We start from the raw sequence: 16,793 nt of genomic DNA, 5'->3' as shown, positions 1-16,793 counted from the left end.
GTGACTGGATATTGACGGGAACTGGAACACGCTGTCCCAAACATGCTAAATGCGTGACACGTCTGGTGAGTATGCAGGCCATGGAAGAACTGGGACATTTTCAGCTTCCAGAAATTGTGTACAGATCCTTGCGACATGCATTCTCATGCTGAAACATGAGGTGATGTCGGCGGATGAATGGCATGACAATGGGACTCAGGATCTCGGAACGGTATCTCTGCATTAAAATTGCCATCGATAAAATGCAATTGTGTTCATTGTCCATAGCTTATGCCTGCCCATACCATAACCCCACTGCCACCATGGGGCACTCTGTTCACAACATTGACATCAGCAAACAACTTTGGAGGCAGTTTATGATAGAGAAATGAACATTCAATCCTCTGGCAACAGCTCTAGTGGACATTCCTGCAGTCAGCATGCCAATTGCACGCTCCCTCAAAACTTGAGACATCTGTGGCATTGTGTTGTGTGACATAACTGCACATTTTAGATTGGCCTTTTATTGTCCCCAGTCCTCAGTACAAGGTGCACCTGTGTAATGATCATGCTGTTTAATCAGCTTCTTGATATGCCACACCTGTCAGTTGGATGGATTCTTTTGGCAAAGGAGAAATGCTCACTAACATATAACCACATTTTTGCATAGAACTTGAGAGAAATAAGCTTTACATGTTGCGTTTACATTTTTGTTCACTATATATCAATATTTGAGCTTAAAGGCGCCTTTTATTGCATAATTAATTTTACAGACAGAAAAAGTGCAAGAAAGGCAAGTACAAAAGTGTTTTTTTAGTCTTTTTCAAATATCGAATTACTGTAGTTGGTAGATTTATTGTATATGGGTTAATCCTGGGAGAATGCCACCTGCCAAGTACTATTGAGATTCTTGTGCCAGCTTTCTCCGTAGAGCTGACCTTGCTAGTTTGACAGAAATGTCTTTGCAGGAGCCCTCAATCCTAATTGAGCTCATATGCAATTCACAACCGCATTTCACATACCTACTCAACTAAAATTGGCTAGGGCAGGGGTTCCCAAACTTTTTTGGCCCACGACCCCATTTTGATATAAAAAAAAAATGTGCAACCGCACCATGTAAACAAAGTGATGTAATTAACAGTCAGTTTACTTTTTTAATTGGGGTTATGACAGTCTATTACAAATCAGTCTGATTTATACTTTTGACAGTATTTCAATCTGAAGGAAGTATGGTTTGAAGTGACTGAAATGCATCAGAAAGGTATTGAGAAGTTCAGAAGATCATCAGGCTACAATTTTGTATGATCTTGATTGTTCTTTTTCCCCCCAGTCTGATTTAGTGCCTGGTCTTATCCACTATGTTCTGATGGGTCCTATGTGGCTTCTGAGCATTGTAGAGGGAAACAGAAGACACATACAGTGCATTCGGGAAGTATTCAGACACCTTCACTTTTTCCACATTTTGTTACATTTAGGGGTGTGGCGGTCATGACAATTTGTCAGCCAGTGATTGTCAGGCAAATAACTGCCGGTCTCACGTTAATTGACTGTTAATTAACATAAACACATTTAGCATCTCCTTTTTCCACGCATGGCATACAAGTCACTGATGCAGACCTTTGGAACATGTAATATACACCATCACAATAAATCCATTATTTATTTTAGACGGGTCTAAAGAAACATGATGTTAAGAAAATGTTGTCTGTTTCAGAAGAACAGAGTAGCATACTCTGCATTTTCCTTATGTTAGGCCCTGATCTGGCTATGCCATATGGCTGTGGGCTACACTAGTTAATTTTTAACAGACAAGATTTGCTTAGCAAATTATATAGCATTATTTATATTATTTTATAGTATGAAGAATACAATTGAACATAGCTGAATAAAATAGACAGAATATTTTCTCCAAGCGGTTTGAGGGAGTGCGCACTCCCGATTCTGTGTTGAGCGGTTTACAAAGAAAAAGGTACTCCTATATGCTTAATTTAGAGTTATTTATGTAACTTTAGTTGTGATAGAAATGTTGGGCTATAGGTTTTGATTTTTAATACATCCTAAGGCTGCATGATGCAACTCTGATGATTTGAAAATAGTCGCTGGAAAGTCCTGAGCTCTGCTTAGTTTTTTGTGCAGGCTGTACACACTTCATCAGTCACTCATTCACAATTTCACAAACACTTGATAATGCCCCGGAACTACCCGGCTGCATCCCCTTTGTCTGGCCATAATCCCCTTTAAAGAATCCATGCCTTTTGTGGCTGTTATGCCCTTGGGCTGAAAATTATAATTCCCTTCTCCACCCTGCATGCCGAAGCACCTCTCACTCACATGGCACTGTCACGTGATCATGTCTTTCTCACAGGCTACAAGTGAGAACAGACACATCGGGGACGCAACTGCGCACGTCCTTATCCAATTCCGAGGCGCGTATTGAAGATATTGGGAGAACTGTCCACATTTACTTTTCGTCAGCCAACAATTTGAGTAGGCATAATGATTAGTAAAAGCACTAGCCTATGTCAATTGACTTATTCTGTGTGAGAAATAAATATTCCAAACGTAGTCCGGGACAGTTGTGGGAAGCAATAGATCCCAAATGAATACAACCACAGATGAGAACATTTAGCTTAAAATTGTTGATGAACTATTAGGCTATTTCTTCACATTATAAGCGCAGCAATGTGCACACGGAAGTAGGCTATAAGCGCGAATGTTCCATTAGCAGGAAAACACCATTCTCAAAAGTGACCACAAATGCGATTATGCATGTAATGCTTTTATTATAAAGGTGCATTTTTATGGTGAAAATTATCCTCCGCAAACTTGAAACTCACGTGCTGCGTATGTATGCCAGTTAGGCTCCACACCCATTGTAAAGCATATTAATCTGCTTCATTTTAAGAAGTTATTTGGCCACTGTTGTGATACAAACCTTATCAAAACAGATAGGCCTATGGGCTAGGCTACATGAGGTGTGCGAATATGATTTGAAAAAGTCGCCCAAAAAAAGCATGTGCTGTTTGCTTTCAGCTGGGCATCATTCAAAAGTGATAATATATCATTCACAAATGAGGTAATATTGTCACCCATCACACTATTCTTGATTTAATCTTGTCTTTATATATACTAAATAATATATGTGCGAAATTTGTTTTGATTTAGAATTAACCATTATCATGCACCTGTCTCGAAACAGGGGCAGCGGGAGAAAAATGCATGTAATCTATGCACATAAATAGCGAATGGAGGATGCTTTTTGCGTGGTTCATTTTCATGCCAGCCAGGTAGACTATATTCCTGTTTTAAAGTGAAGCAATGTGCGTAATATTAGGAAGGTTGAGAAATAAATATAGCAGGCCTAGCCTATAGAAAGCTGTTAGGATCCGCCTCTTTTTAATAGAAACCATCACTCTGTTTTCTCTCATTGCATAGCCTATAGAAATGTTGTGAGCTCATGGGCTCTCATGAAGTGTTTGATTCGATTTTCGAACACATTTTCATTGATGTCAGCGAAATTAGAAAGACAATGAAGTGCAGAGTACCAGGCAGTTAGCAAATTTGGTAGTCTACCAATGACCATCAGCAGCATCAGAGCTTGGAGAAGCCTAATTACCGTGACTATACTGTCACATGGAATTTGACTGCCATCATAACTCGTGACTGCCAGTGTGGCGGTAATACGGTCACCGTAACAGCCCTACTTGTTTCAGCCTTATTCTAAAATGGATTCAACAGTTTTTTTCCCTCATCAATCTACACACAATAAATACCCCATAATGACAAAGTAAAAACAGGTTTTTAGAATATTTTGCAAATGCATAAAAATACAATAAAAATTATATCACATTTACATAAGTATTCAGATCCTTTACTCAGTACTTTGTTGAAGCATCTTTGGCAGCAATTAAAGCCTTCTTAGGTAAAATTGCTATAAGCTTAGCAGACCTGTATTTGGGGAGTTTCTCCCATTCTCTGCAGAACTTCTCAAGCTCTGTCAGGTTGGATGGGGAGCGTCACTGCACAGCTATTTTTAGGTCTCCAGAAATGTTCAATCAAGTTCAAGTCCGGGCTCTGGCTGGGCCACTCAAGGACATTTAGAGACTTGTCCTGAAGCCACTCCTGTGTTGTCTTGGCTGTGTGTTTAGGGTCGTTGTCCTGTTGGAAGGTGAGTCTGAGGTCCTTTTTATTTTTTATCAGGGGCAGAATGAAAGATTTTTACCTTGTCAGCTCAAGGATTCAATCTAGCAACCTTTCGGTTACTGGCCCAATGCTCAAACCACTAGGCTACCTGCCTGAGCGCTCTGGAGCAGGTTTTCATCAAGGATCTCTCTGTACTTTTCTCTGTTCATCTTTCCCTCGATCCTGACTAATCTCCCAGTCCCTGCCATTGAAAAATATCCCTACAGCATGATGCTGCCAACAACAATGCTTCACCGTAGGGAGGGTATTGGCCAGGGGATAAGCGGTGCATGGTTTCCTCTAGATGTGACTCTTGGCATTCAGGACAAAGAGTTCAATCTTGGTTTCATCAGACCAGAGAATCTTGTTTGTCATGATCTGAGAGTCCTTTAGGTACATTTTGGCAAACTCCAAGCTGGCTGTCATATGCCTTTTACTGAGGATTGGCTTCTGTCTGGCCACTTTACCATAAAGGCCTGATTGGCGGAGTACTGCAGTGATATTTGTCCTTCTGGAAGGTTCTCTCATCACCACAGAGGAACTCTGGAGCTCTGTCAGAGTGACCACCGGGTTCTTGGTCACCTCCCTGACCAAGGCCTTTCTTCTGCGATTGCTCAGTTTTGGCCAGGTGGCGAGCTCTAGGAAGAGTCTTGGTGGTTCCAAACTTCTTCCATTTATGAATGATGTAGGCCACTGTTTTCTTGGGGACCTTCAATACTGCAGAAATGTTTTGGTACCCTTCCCCAGATCTGTGCCTCAACACAATCCTGTCTTGGAGCTCTATGGACAATTCCTTCAACCTCATGGCTTAGTTTTTGCTCTGACATGCACTGTCAACTGTGGGATCTTATATAGACTGGTGTGTGCCATTCCAAATCATGTCCAATCAATTGAATGTACCACAGGTGGACTCCAATCGAGTTGAAGAAACATGTCAAGGATTATCAATGGAAAGAGGATGCACCTAAGCTCAATTTAGTTTCATATCAAAGGATCTGAATACTTATGTTAGTAAGTTATTTCAGTTTTTTATTTGTAATACATTTGCAAAAAAAATGTAAAATCCTGTTTTCACTTTGTCATTATGGGGTATTGTGTGTTGGTTGATGAAGGAAAAAAATAACTTAATCAAATTTAGAATAAGGCTATACATAACAGCATTTGGGAAAAGGTAAGGGGTCTGAATACTTTCTGAATGCACTGTGTGTTCCTTAGAGTCTTTTCTTTAAGTGATGGGGTCAAAATATTTTTTTGTTTAAGTCGTTCAAAAGACATCAGGTGACCCTATTTTGGGAAACGCTGATCTAGAGGCATGTTGAGCTAACTATGCCTCTCGTTTTGGCAGTGAATAGTTTGCTTTTAGCCTTCTGAAAATGTTGTGAAAAATAAAATATCTGATAGCCAGCAAACAACAGTTTGGGGTCGGCAGGCACGACAGTATGAATGCAACTTGTGCCCTCTCTCTTCCCCCTTCTCTCTTCTTCCCTTCTCATCCTTCCCTTTCTCTTCCTCTCTTCTCTCCTCCTCCCCTCTCTCCCCTGCCCTCTCTCCTCCCTTCTCGCCTCCTCCTTTTCTTTCTCAGTACTCGTCTCCGATGGTGGATGGGGATGTGACCATGACGCAGCGTCGGCGTTTCACACGGGTGGAGATGGCCAGGGTCCTGATGGAGAGGAACCAGTACAAGGAGAGACTAATGGAACTACAGGAGGCCGTCCGGTGGACAGAGATGATCAGGTGGGGAAGAGGGGGGAGGAGTGAAGGTGGAGGGGGGAGGAGTGAGGGGTGAGGAGAGAGAAAGCAGTACAAGGAGAGAGCTGTTCGGTGGACAGAGATGATCAGGTGATGAGAGGAGTGGGGGGAGGGAGGGGTGAAGGGGAGAGGAACCAGTACAAGGAGAGGCTGATGGAGATGCTGTAGGCCGTCTGGTGGACAGAGATGATCAGGAGAGGCAGGCCTTATCTCCTATGTTTAGCATGGCAATGACCATAGAAGTTGGCAAGACAAACAGATCTGCGACCAGGCTAGGTATATGCTGCTCCCATGCTTTATTCCTGCAGAAACATGCCTCTCTCTATTTAAGGACTTTTGGAAGATTAGTCCAAATGAGGACTAAAAGAGATCCAAATAAGTTAAAATCAAATTAAAATCAAAATCTCTGTCTCCTCAGGGCATCCAGGGAGAGTCCTCAGATGCAGGAGAAGAAGAAATCCACCATCTGGCAGTTGTGAGTTGTTATAAGTGCCATGTAGCATAAAGGTGTCATCATGCTTCAGTTCTGCTAGCACCTAGTTTGGCTGGAACCGAATGAGTGTGCTCGCTTACTCCCTTAAAAGATGTTCGCTTGAAAAACGAGAAAAAAGCAGCAATAGTACTGTTTGTCAATTTTGAGATGACTCAAAATAGTCAGAATTAATCTAAGATAAATCAAGAAATGCGGCATTTATTTTGACGTTTTTGCAGAGGAGATCTTAGAAAAACCCTTACCCGAAGTCCAAAACAAACAAAAACGTCACAATGTTGTCAAAATATATGCACAAACTCTTCGGCTGGGAAGCATGCGGACACCTTAAGGCTGTGTACTGTATGCTTTGTAGTGTACAGTTAATAAAATTGTTACTAAACTTTCTGACTGTACATCTCTCTCTCTCTCCCTCTCCCTTCTCTCCTTCCAGTTTCGCCCGTCTGTTCAGTTCCTCGGCCAGTCCTCCGCCAGTCAAGCGTCCGTACTACAGCGTCAACATCCACTACAAGTCCCCGTCCCCTGCAGGCTTCCCCCAGAGACGCAACCACACCATGTGTCAGATCTCCACCTCAAACCGAACCCTGGAGTTTTTCCCAGAAGAGTGAGAGAAAAACACACACCAACCTTTTTATTTACATTCTTCCCTCACTCTGTCTCCGTCCATACCTTCATCCCTCTATCTCTCTGATCGTCCTCCATCTCTGTCCCTCCCTCCCTCCCTCCTTCCCATCCCTCTCCCTTCGTCCATCCTTCTCCCTCCGTCCATCCCTCTTATCTCTCCGTCCCTCTATCCCTTCCTCTCTCCATCCCTCCCTCGTCCACCCTCTAAACATTGTAGAGTTAGTTGTTTATGCATGTATAGGGGAGAGGTTGGGGTTGCACTGTCGTAAGTGTAATCCTACAGTATGTGTAATGTCATTTTTTCCCTCATATTTGTGAGTGAAATGATAATAAGCAGGAAAACTAACATATTTTGAATCAGTTAGTAGTGTTCTTGCATGTGCCTTCATGTTAAAGTGCAAAAGGATGTAAGTATGGTTGCTAGTTCATATTACTGCTTTGTGCATTGTTAATGATTAGTGTTAAGTGCAGATCACATATTGTGATTGCTTCTTATTTTGCGCTCTACTCCTGTTCTTTTGTTTTCCATTCATTTTCTCATGGCTGTTGAGCTGGTTGTAGCTTAACTGCTTAAAAACACACAATGCCGCTGTAGCTTCTCTTTCTTTGCAGCAGCCTGGCTGCGCTTGCTAACGCTTCGCTTCTCTCTCTGCCTCTCTCTTTCTACGCCTTTCTTTCAATCCACCCTCTGTTCTAGACTGGCCAGTAATGGTGTTGCGTCTCTCCTTAGCGACTCTGCGCTGTCAGCTCGTCGCGAGCAGCGCCGGGAACAGTACCGGCAGGTCCGAGAGCACATGCGCCGCGATGACGGCATTATGCAGGCCTGCGGCTGGAGCGTACCACCACGCTTCAAACAGGTACCGTCTCTCATCCACCTGTCCGTCTGTCCGGGCGCTTGCCCACCAATCTGAGTGTATAGCAAGCATTCAGCATCCAAGTAAAATGCCATCCATGCCATCCCAGCTCTGCAGATCTGTAGAAACTATGAGAATAGAAAGGTTCAGAACTTTTGTGAAACATCACAGCACAGTTCAAAAATATATGGCAAATACAATAAAATATATCGTGTCCGTAAAAAGTATAATACTGTAGGTTCTGAAATTTTGTGAAACAGCACAGTTAAAAATATATGGTGAATAGAAATCAAACTGGATGGTCTTCAGAGATAGATGGGAGGGGTTGAGGGTAGCTGAAGGATGGGATGAAAAACAAATAAATAACTATTGGTAAAATACATTTTGTCCGTAAAATGTATATAGAATGTATACAGTGCATTCGAAAAGTATTCAGACCCCTTCACTTTTTCCACATTTTATGTTACAGCCTTATTCTAAAATGGATAAAATTATTTTTTCCCCTCAATCTACAGTTGAAGACGGAGGTTTACATTACACCTTAGCCGAATAAATTTAAACTCAGTTTTTCACAATTCCTGACATTTAATTCTAGTAAAAAAATCCCTGTCTTAGGTCAGTTAGGATCACCACTTTATTTTAAGAATGTGAAATGTCAGAATAATAGTAGAGTGATTTATTTCAGCTTTTATTTCTTTCATCACATTCCCAGTGGGTCAGAAGTTTACATCCACTCAATTAGTATTTGGTAGCATTGCCTTTAAATTGTTTAACTTGGGTCAAATGTTTTGGGTAGCCTTCCACAAGCTTCCCACAATAACTTCAGTTAATTTTGGCCCATTCCTCCTGACAGAGCTGGAGTCAGGTTTGTAGGCCTCCTTGCTCGCACATGCTTTTTCAGTTCTGCCCACAAATGTTCTATACGGTTGAGGTTAGCGCTTTGTGATGGCCACTCCAATACCTTGACTTTGTTGTCCTTAAGTCATTTTGCCACAACTTTGGAAGTATGCTTGGGGTCATTGTTCATTTGGAAGACCCATTTGCGACCAAGCTTTAACTTCCTGACTGATGTCTTGAGATGTTGCTTCAATATATCCACATAATTTTCCATCCTCATGTAACCATCTATTTTCTGAAGTGCACCAGTCCCTCCTGCAGCCAAGCACCCCCACAACATGATGCTGCCACCCCCGCGCTTCACGGTTGGGATGGTGTTCTTCGGCTTGCAAGCCTCCCCCTTTTTCCTCCAAACATAACGATGGTCATTATGGCCAAACAGTTCTATTTTTGTTTCATCAGACCAGAGGACATTTCTCCAAAAAGTACGATCTTTGTCCCCATGTGCAGTTGCAAACCGTAGTCTGGCTTTTTTATGGCGGTTTTTGAGCAGTGGCTTCTTCCTTGCTGAGCGGCCTTTCAGGTTGTGTCGATATAGGACTCGTTTTACTGTGGATATAGATCATTTTGTACCTGTTTCCTCCAGCATCTTCACAAGGTCTTTTGCTGCTGTTCTGGGATTTATTTGCACTTTTCGCTACCAAGTACATTCATCTCTAGGAGACAGAACGTGTCTCCTTCCTGAGCAGTATGACAGCTCAGTATGACGGCTGCGTGGTCCCACGGTGTTTATACTTGCGTACTATTGTTACAGATGCACGTGGTACCTTCAGGCATTTGGAAGTTGCTCCCAAGGATGAACCAGACTTGTGGAGGTCTACAATTTTTTTCCCGAGGTCTTGGCTGATTTTTTTAGATTTTCCCATGATGTCAAACAAAGATGCACGGAGTTTGAAGGTAGGTCTTGAAATACATCCACAGGTACAACTCCAATTTACAACTCCAATTGACTCAAATGATGTCAATTAGCCTATCAGAAGCTTCTAAAGCCATGACATCATTTTCTGGAATTTTCCAAACTGTTTAAAGGCACAGTCAACTTGGTGTATGTAAACTTCTGACCCACTGGAATTGTGATACAGTGAATAAGTGCAATAATATGTCTGTAAACAATTGTTGGGAAAATGTGTTGTGTCATGCACAAAGTAGATGTCCTTAACCGACTTGCCAAAACTATAGTTAACAAGAAATTTGTGGAGTGGTTGAAAAACGAGTTTTAATGACTCCAACCTAAGTGTATGTAAACTTCTGACTTCAACTGTACATAAGTATGCAGGCCCTTTGCTATGAGCCTCTAAATTGAGCTCGGATGCATCCTGTTTCCATTGATCAGGATTGTGTTGAGGCACAGATCTATGGAAGGGTACCAAAACGTTTCTGTAGCATTGCAGGGCTCCAGAGCGCTCATTCATAAATGGAAGAAGTTTGGAACCACCAAGAGTCTTCCTAGAGCTGGCCGCCTGGCCAAACTGAGCAATCGGGGGAGGAAGGGCCTTGGTCAGGGAGGTGACCAAGAACCCGATGGTCACTCTGACAGAGCTCCACTGTTCCTCTGTGGAGATGGGAGAACCTTTCAGAAGGACAACCATCTCTGCAGCTCTCCACCAATCAGGCCTTAATGGTAAAGTGGCCAGACAGAAGCCACTCCTCAGTAAAAGGCACATGACAGCCAGCTTGGAGTTTTCCAAAAGGCACCTAAAGGACTCTCAGACTATGAGAAACAATATTCTCTGGTCTGATGAACTGATTGAACTGGAGGAAACCATGCACCGCTCATCACCTGGCCAATACCATCCCTACGGTGAAGCATGGTGGTTGCAGCATCATGCTGTGTGGATGTTTTTCAGCAGCAGGGACCGGGAGACTAGTCAGGATCGAGGCAAAGATGAACGGAGCAAAGTACAGAGAGTTGCTTGATGAAAACCTGCTCCAGAGCGCTCAGGACCTCAGACTGGGGGGAAGGTTCACCTTCCAAAAGGACAACAACCCTAAGCATACAGCCAAGACAAGCAGGGGTGGCTTTGGAACAAGTCTCTGAATGTCCTTGAGTGGCCCAGCCAGAGCCCGGACTTGAACCCGATCGAACATCTCTGGAGAGACCTGAAAATAGCTGTGCATCCAACCTGATCCGCATAGAAGAATGGGAAAAACTTTCCAAATACAAGTGTGCCTATCTTGTTTCGTCATAACCAAGAAGACTTTAGGCTGTAATCGCTGCCAAAGGTGCTTCAGCAAAGTACTGAGTAAAGTGTCTGAATACTTATGTATATACTTCCGTTTTTTTATACCTTTGCCAAAAAAAAATTTTTAAAAACTGTTTTTGCTTTGTCATTATGGGGTATTGTGTGTAGATGATGAATGAAGAAAAAAATAAAAATTGGATCCATTTTAGAATAAGGCTGTAACATAACAATGTGGAAAAAGTCAAGGGGTCTGAATACAAATGCAACTTATTTCAATGTGAAAACTGAAATGGTCTATTCATTCCATTTCCATATTAGTAAACGCTCCTATCCAGAGCAACTTACAGTAGTGAGTGCATACACGTCTTGTTGTCTATTAGTTTTCTCCAATTAGGGGAGGGGTGGTAGGTTTAGGGGAAATAAAAGGATCATTTGTTTTTGAAATATCATATTTACAAAAATATATGTGGGATTGTAACGTGTACGCTAATAGTCGAGAAGCATGTACAGGGAGTGAATTCAATAAATAAAGAAACACGAGTAGCGCACAGACATGAAATGTATAAACAGAAACAATAACGCCTGGGGAAAGAAGGAAATGTAGTGACAGATATAGGGGAGGTAATCAGGAAGGTGATGGAGTCTGGGTGAGTCTCATGAGGTGCAGGTGCGCGTAACGATGGTGGCAGGTGTGCATATTAATGAATAAACTGGCGACAACGAGTGCCAGAGAGGAGGAGCGGGAGTAGACGTGAAACTACCCCCTCCCTGATGTGTGGCTCCAGCAGCAGGACGCCGACCAGAGGGACGGTCCCGAGGACCAGGAGTGGGCCGGTCGTTTCTGCTGAGGCGCATGTACCATGGAAACCTGACGAGCCGGCTGAGGCATGGGAGCCCGACGAGCCGGCTGAGGCATGGGAGCCCGACGAGCCGGCTGAGGCATGGGAGCCCGACGAGCCGGCTGAGGCATCCCCGGTAGCTTCGGCAATAGAAGCCTAACGAGCCAAGCGAGGCTTGAGAACCTTTCGAGTCAGCTGAGGCATGGAAGCCTGATGAGCTAGCTGAGGCATCCCCGGTAGATTCGGCAGCCCCCCTTGGATCCGACGTCACCAGTAAAAAATCAAAAAAAAAATCCCTGTTGCTTCCCTTTGGTAAGGCGTTATTCTGTAACGTGTACGCTAATAATCGGGAAGCAAGTACAGGGAGTGAATTTAATAAATAAACGAACATGGAACAAAACAAGAAACATGAGTAGCGTACAGACATGAAACACATAAACAATAACGCCTGGGGAAAGAACCTAATAGAGTGACTGATATAGGGGAGGTAATGAGGAAGGTGATGAGGTCCAGGTGAGTCTCATGAGGCGCAGGTGCGCGTAACTATGGTGGCACGTGTGCGTAATAATGAATAAACTGTCGACAATGAGCGCCAGAGAGGAGGGGCGGGAGTAGACGTGACAGGAATTGGAAATGATGCAGACAATTACATTGATGGAAGGTACAATCTATCTGCAATATTAAAGCTGATCTACCCCCTAAATAAATACAAATAGATATAAATAAAAATGCCATCCATGTAGCAGTGAAAATACAGCATATATAACTGTTTCTCTCATAGACTGGTGCTCAGCTGGACAGTGCACTGGAAGGCCCGCTGAAGAAACAACAGGTAAGTGACACCCACAGAGTCCCTCCCTAACCTAGCATGAGCCGCTCTTAGTTACCCCAAAGACCTGTCACAAGACGCATTAAGACACCACAGTCTGACACAACACCTACAGTGCATTCGGAAAGCATTCAGACCCCTTCACTTTTTCTACATTTTGTTACGTTACAGCCTTATTCTAAAATGGATTAAACAAATATTTTTCTTCATCAATCTACACACAATACCCCATATTGACACATTTTAGCAAATTTATAAAAATAAAAAAAACTAAGCAAGAGGTGAAAGGAATTGTCCATAGAGCTCCCAAGATAGGATTGTGTCAAGGCACAGGGGGCTTTCCTCTTGTTTTCTATTTTTATTTCACCTTTATTTTCTAGCAGGAGTCCCATTGAGATTTCGATCTCTCTTACAAGGGAGCCTTGTGTCGTAGAATTACAACATTATGTTAATCACATTACTCTTAAATTGGAATGTAATCCTATATTAGTACTCACATCTTAGAGACAACAGAATAGGATTGTTAGTACTTTCATGTGTCTGTGTGAAGAGAGAGTCGATGCCTCTCCTTGTTCGGGCGGTGCTCGGCGGTCGACGTCACCGGTCTTCTAGCCATCATTGATCCATTTTTCATTTTCCATTGGTTTTGTCTTGTCTTCCTACACACCTGGTTTTAATCCCATTCATTACATGTTGTGTATTTAACCCTCTGTTTCCCCTCATTTCCTTGTCAGAGATTATTTTATTTTTTTTATGCTCGTGATTTATGTATTGGTGCGCGACGGGTTCTTGTACCCACTTTTATTTATTATGTACTTTGGTTTTGGAGTTTGTTTTACGTTATTAAACTACTCCATTTATACCAAGTTCGATTCTCCTGCGCCAGACTTCCCAGCCGCCTACACACACGACATGACAAAAATAGCTGGAGTGCGTCTTTCAGCCCCTAAGCCTTGTCCCCAAGACACACATCAAAAGACACCACATGGACTGACACGGCTAACTGACTGAATGACCCTGTCCCTCATGCATGTGAACAGACGCCACTCAACCTACTGATACAACATCTACCTAAAACCCAAACGCTCTGTCCCCACAATACACACAACACTTACCTCTAACCCAACACACATCAACAGATGCCACACAATCTGACAAGCTATTGACACAATGCCCCTGTCCCTCAGTCATGTTAACAGACACCCCACAACCTGCTGACACTGTCATTCTGCTATATCAACTTTCCTCCAATCTCAAAGCTCTTACCCTTGACACATCAGATATGTCGAAAGTGTGGTTATACGGCAATATGAAAACAGCAATGACGGTTTCATTGAATTTAGTTGTAGTAGTATCTTCTATTGGAGGTCTTGGAGCAGTTTTGTGATTGGAGGCTTTGTCTGTCCGTCTTCTCCCAGGCCAATGAGAAGGAGGACAACCGCATGAAGAATGTCCCTGTTCCTGTCTACTGTCGCCCCCTAGTGGAGAAGGACCCCAACAGGAAGGTAAACAAACAAATATGTACTTGGTTAAAGCCACAATCTGCAATATTTACCACTGTTCAATCAATCATCATGTTAATTAATTATATATACCCATTGATTATTGAAGAATATTACTTATAACAGCTTCAAGAACTTAGCCCATCATAACCAAAAAGTTGTTTTACTCCAATGTTTTTTGTTTTTTTTTACCTTTATTTAACTAAGCAAGTCAGTTAAGAACACATTTGTATTTACAATGACAGCCTACCAAAAGGGAAAAGGCCTCCTGTGGGGACGGGGGCTGGGATTCAAAAATTCAATAAAAATATCTGACAAAACACACATCACGACAAGAGAGACACTACAACACTACATAAAGAGAGACCCAAGACAGCAACACAGCATGGCAGCAGCACAACATGGTAACAGCACAAAACATGGTACAAACATTATTGGGCACAGACAACAGCACAAAGGGCAAGAAGGTAGTGTCACGCTCATTGTTGGAATGAGACCAAGGTGCAGCGTGGTAGGCGTACATTTTACTTTTATTTAAAAATGACACCGGAAAAAAACACAAAATACAAAAACGAACGTAAAGCTATATGCAGTGCAGAAAGCAACTACACACAAACAAGATCCCACAATCACAGGTGGGAAAAAGGGCTGCCTAAGTATGATCCCCAATCAGAGACAACGATAAACAGCTGCCTCTGATTGGGAACCATACTAGGCCAACAAAGAAATAGTAACATAGATATGCCCACCCAAGTCACACCCTGACCTAACAAAATAGAGAATAAAAAAGGCTGTCTAAGGTCAGGGCGTGACAGGTAGAGACAACAATACATCACACGAAGCAGCCACAACTGTCAGTAAGAGTGTCCGTGATTGAGTCTTTGAATGAAGAGATAGAGATAAAACAGTCCAGTTTAAGTGTTTGTTGCAGATCGTTCCAGTCGCTAGCTGCAGCGAACTGAAAAGACGAGCAACCCAGGGATGTGTGTGCTTTGGGGACCTTTAACAGAATGTGACTGGCAGACCGGGTGTTGTATGTGGAGGATGAGGGCTGCAGAAGGTATCTCAGATAGGGGGGAGTGAGGCCTAAGAGGGTTTTATAAGTATCAACCAGTGGGTTTTGCAGCGGGTATACAGAGATGACCAGTTTACAGAGTAGTAGAGTGCAGTGATGTGTCCTATAAGGAACATTGGTTTCAAATCTGATGGCCGAATGGGAAAGAACATCTAGCCGCTCGAGAGCGGTGTTAACGATGTGTGTAAACAAACTCTGTGTAGTTGTGGTGTGCGGCGGGCGTGGACCTGACGGGATGGAAGACGTGCACTCAGGAAGTGATGACAGTTAAGGCTGGCCCTGGCAACAGCGTTACGAATCCTCTAGCCATAGAGGAGGGAGAGGGAGGAGATGGCAAGAGCATCCACAGCTCACCAGAGAAGAGAAAGGTACTGTCTCTTGATCTAGTTGGTTTGTTAGTTAATTAAGCTATTTGTTTTAGTTTGAAAACATACTTATTTTCCCTTCTTCCTTTTCTCACCCCCACCTCTCTCTCCTTTTCCGTCCCTCCCCCTTTCCTTCCCCTAGTCTAAGGAGCTCCATGAAACAGACACTATGAGTAGCAGAGTCTGGATCCTGACCAGTACACACTCGGCCAGCAAGGTGTTAAATAGTACTTTTTTGTATCTAATCATTTCATTGTAAGTTGTACTTGTAATTCAGTTTGTTGCTGCCATTCGTACAATTTGTCAAATAATGAAAAAACATTATCATTATCATCATCAAGGTGGTCATCATTGATGCCAACCAGCCCGGCTCGTTGGTCGACCAGTTCAACGTCTGCAATGCCCACGTGCTCTGCATCTCCAGCGTGCCAGGTTAGTAGTCAAACCATAACACGACCACATAAAGTAGCATTCCTCACCTGGATCAAATCCTCTGCAACATGACCATTGTACTCAACTATCAAAACACAATTACTGAAAACCTAGACCCCATGTTCTCTGCATCTCCAGTGTGCCAGGTTAGCGGTCAAACCATAACACAAACCCATAGTACTCACCTATTAGACCAACTCTACCGCAACTTGACAACTTACCACCCTACTACTAAATTAACACAACCAGATCTACTACCACAATATGACCACATACAGTAGCACTCACCATCTGGACCAAATCTACTACAACTTGACCACTAAGGAATCTACTGCCATAATAACATGACTACCGACCACCTATCCTACACCCTATCTATTAATGCAACATGACCATAGAAGCACTCTCCACCTGAACCAAATCTACTACCATAACATGACCATAGTATTCAGATCAAAGCAACATTCGGAAAGTATGTTACAGCTTTATTCTAAAATTGATTCAATAGTTTTTTTCCCTCATCAATCTACACACAATACCCCATAATGACAAAGCAGAAACAGGTTTTTAGAAAATTTTGCAAATGTATAAAACCCCCCCGGAAATATCACATTTGCATAAGTATTCAGACCCTTTACTTGGTACTTTGTTGAAGCACCTTTGGCAGCAATTACAGCTTCGAGTCTTCTTCGGTATGACACTACAAGCTTGGCACACCTGTATTTGGGGAGTTTCTCCCATTCTTCTCTGCAGATGCTTTCAAGTTTTGTCAGGTTAGATGGGGAGTGTCGCT

General features: G+C 42.8%; 1 protein-coding gene across 10 annotated transcripts in view; it reads left to right on the top strand.

Moving 5' to 3' along the window:
- Nucleotides 1-16,793, top strand: part of LOC106583929 (C-Jun-amino-terminal kinase-interacting protein 3) — a 76,926-nt gene that overhangs the window by 38,266 nt on the left and 21,867 nt on the right. For 5 of the 10 annotated variants that reach the window (XM_014168610.2, XM_014168606.2, XM_014168604.2 and 2 more), the window contains 9 exons: nt 5,744-5,895; nt 6,329-6,385; nt 6,834-7,004; nt 7,722-7,881; nt 12,579-12,629; nt 14,045-14,131; nt 15,407-15,571; nt 15,711-15,785; nt 15,910-16,000. In XM_014168610.2, coding sequence (XP_014024085.2) covers nt 5,744-5,895; nt 6,329-6,385; nt 6,834-7,004; nt 7,722-7,881; nt 12,579-12,629; nt 14,045-14,131; nt 15,407-15,571; nt 15,711-15,785; nt 15,910-16,000 — 1,009 coding nt within the window. The remainder of the gene's footprint in view (nt 1-5,743; nt 5,896-6,328; nt 6,386-6,833; nt 7,005-7,721; nt 7,882-12,578; nt 12,630-14,044; nt 14,132-15,406; nt 15,572-15,710; nt 15,786-15,909; nt 16,001-16,793) is intronic. The other 5 variants (XM_014168611.2, XM_014168608.2, XM_014168614.2 and 2 more) reach the window with 1 other exon arrangement.

The sequence above is a fragment of the Salmo salar genome, chromosome ssa23, assembly GCF_905237065.1.
Source record: "Salmo salar chromosome ssa23, Ssal_v3.1, whole genome shotgun sequence".
Lineage (NCBI taxonomy): Eukaryota > Metazoa > Chordata > Actinopteri > Salmoniformes > Salmonidae > Salmo > Salmo salar.
The sequence above is the reverse complement of the archived record's forward strand: the minus strand, read 5'-3'. Positions and strand labels throughout refer to the sequence as shown.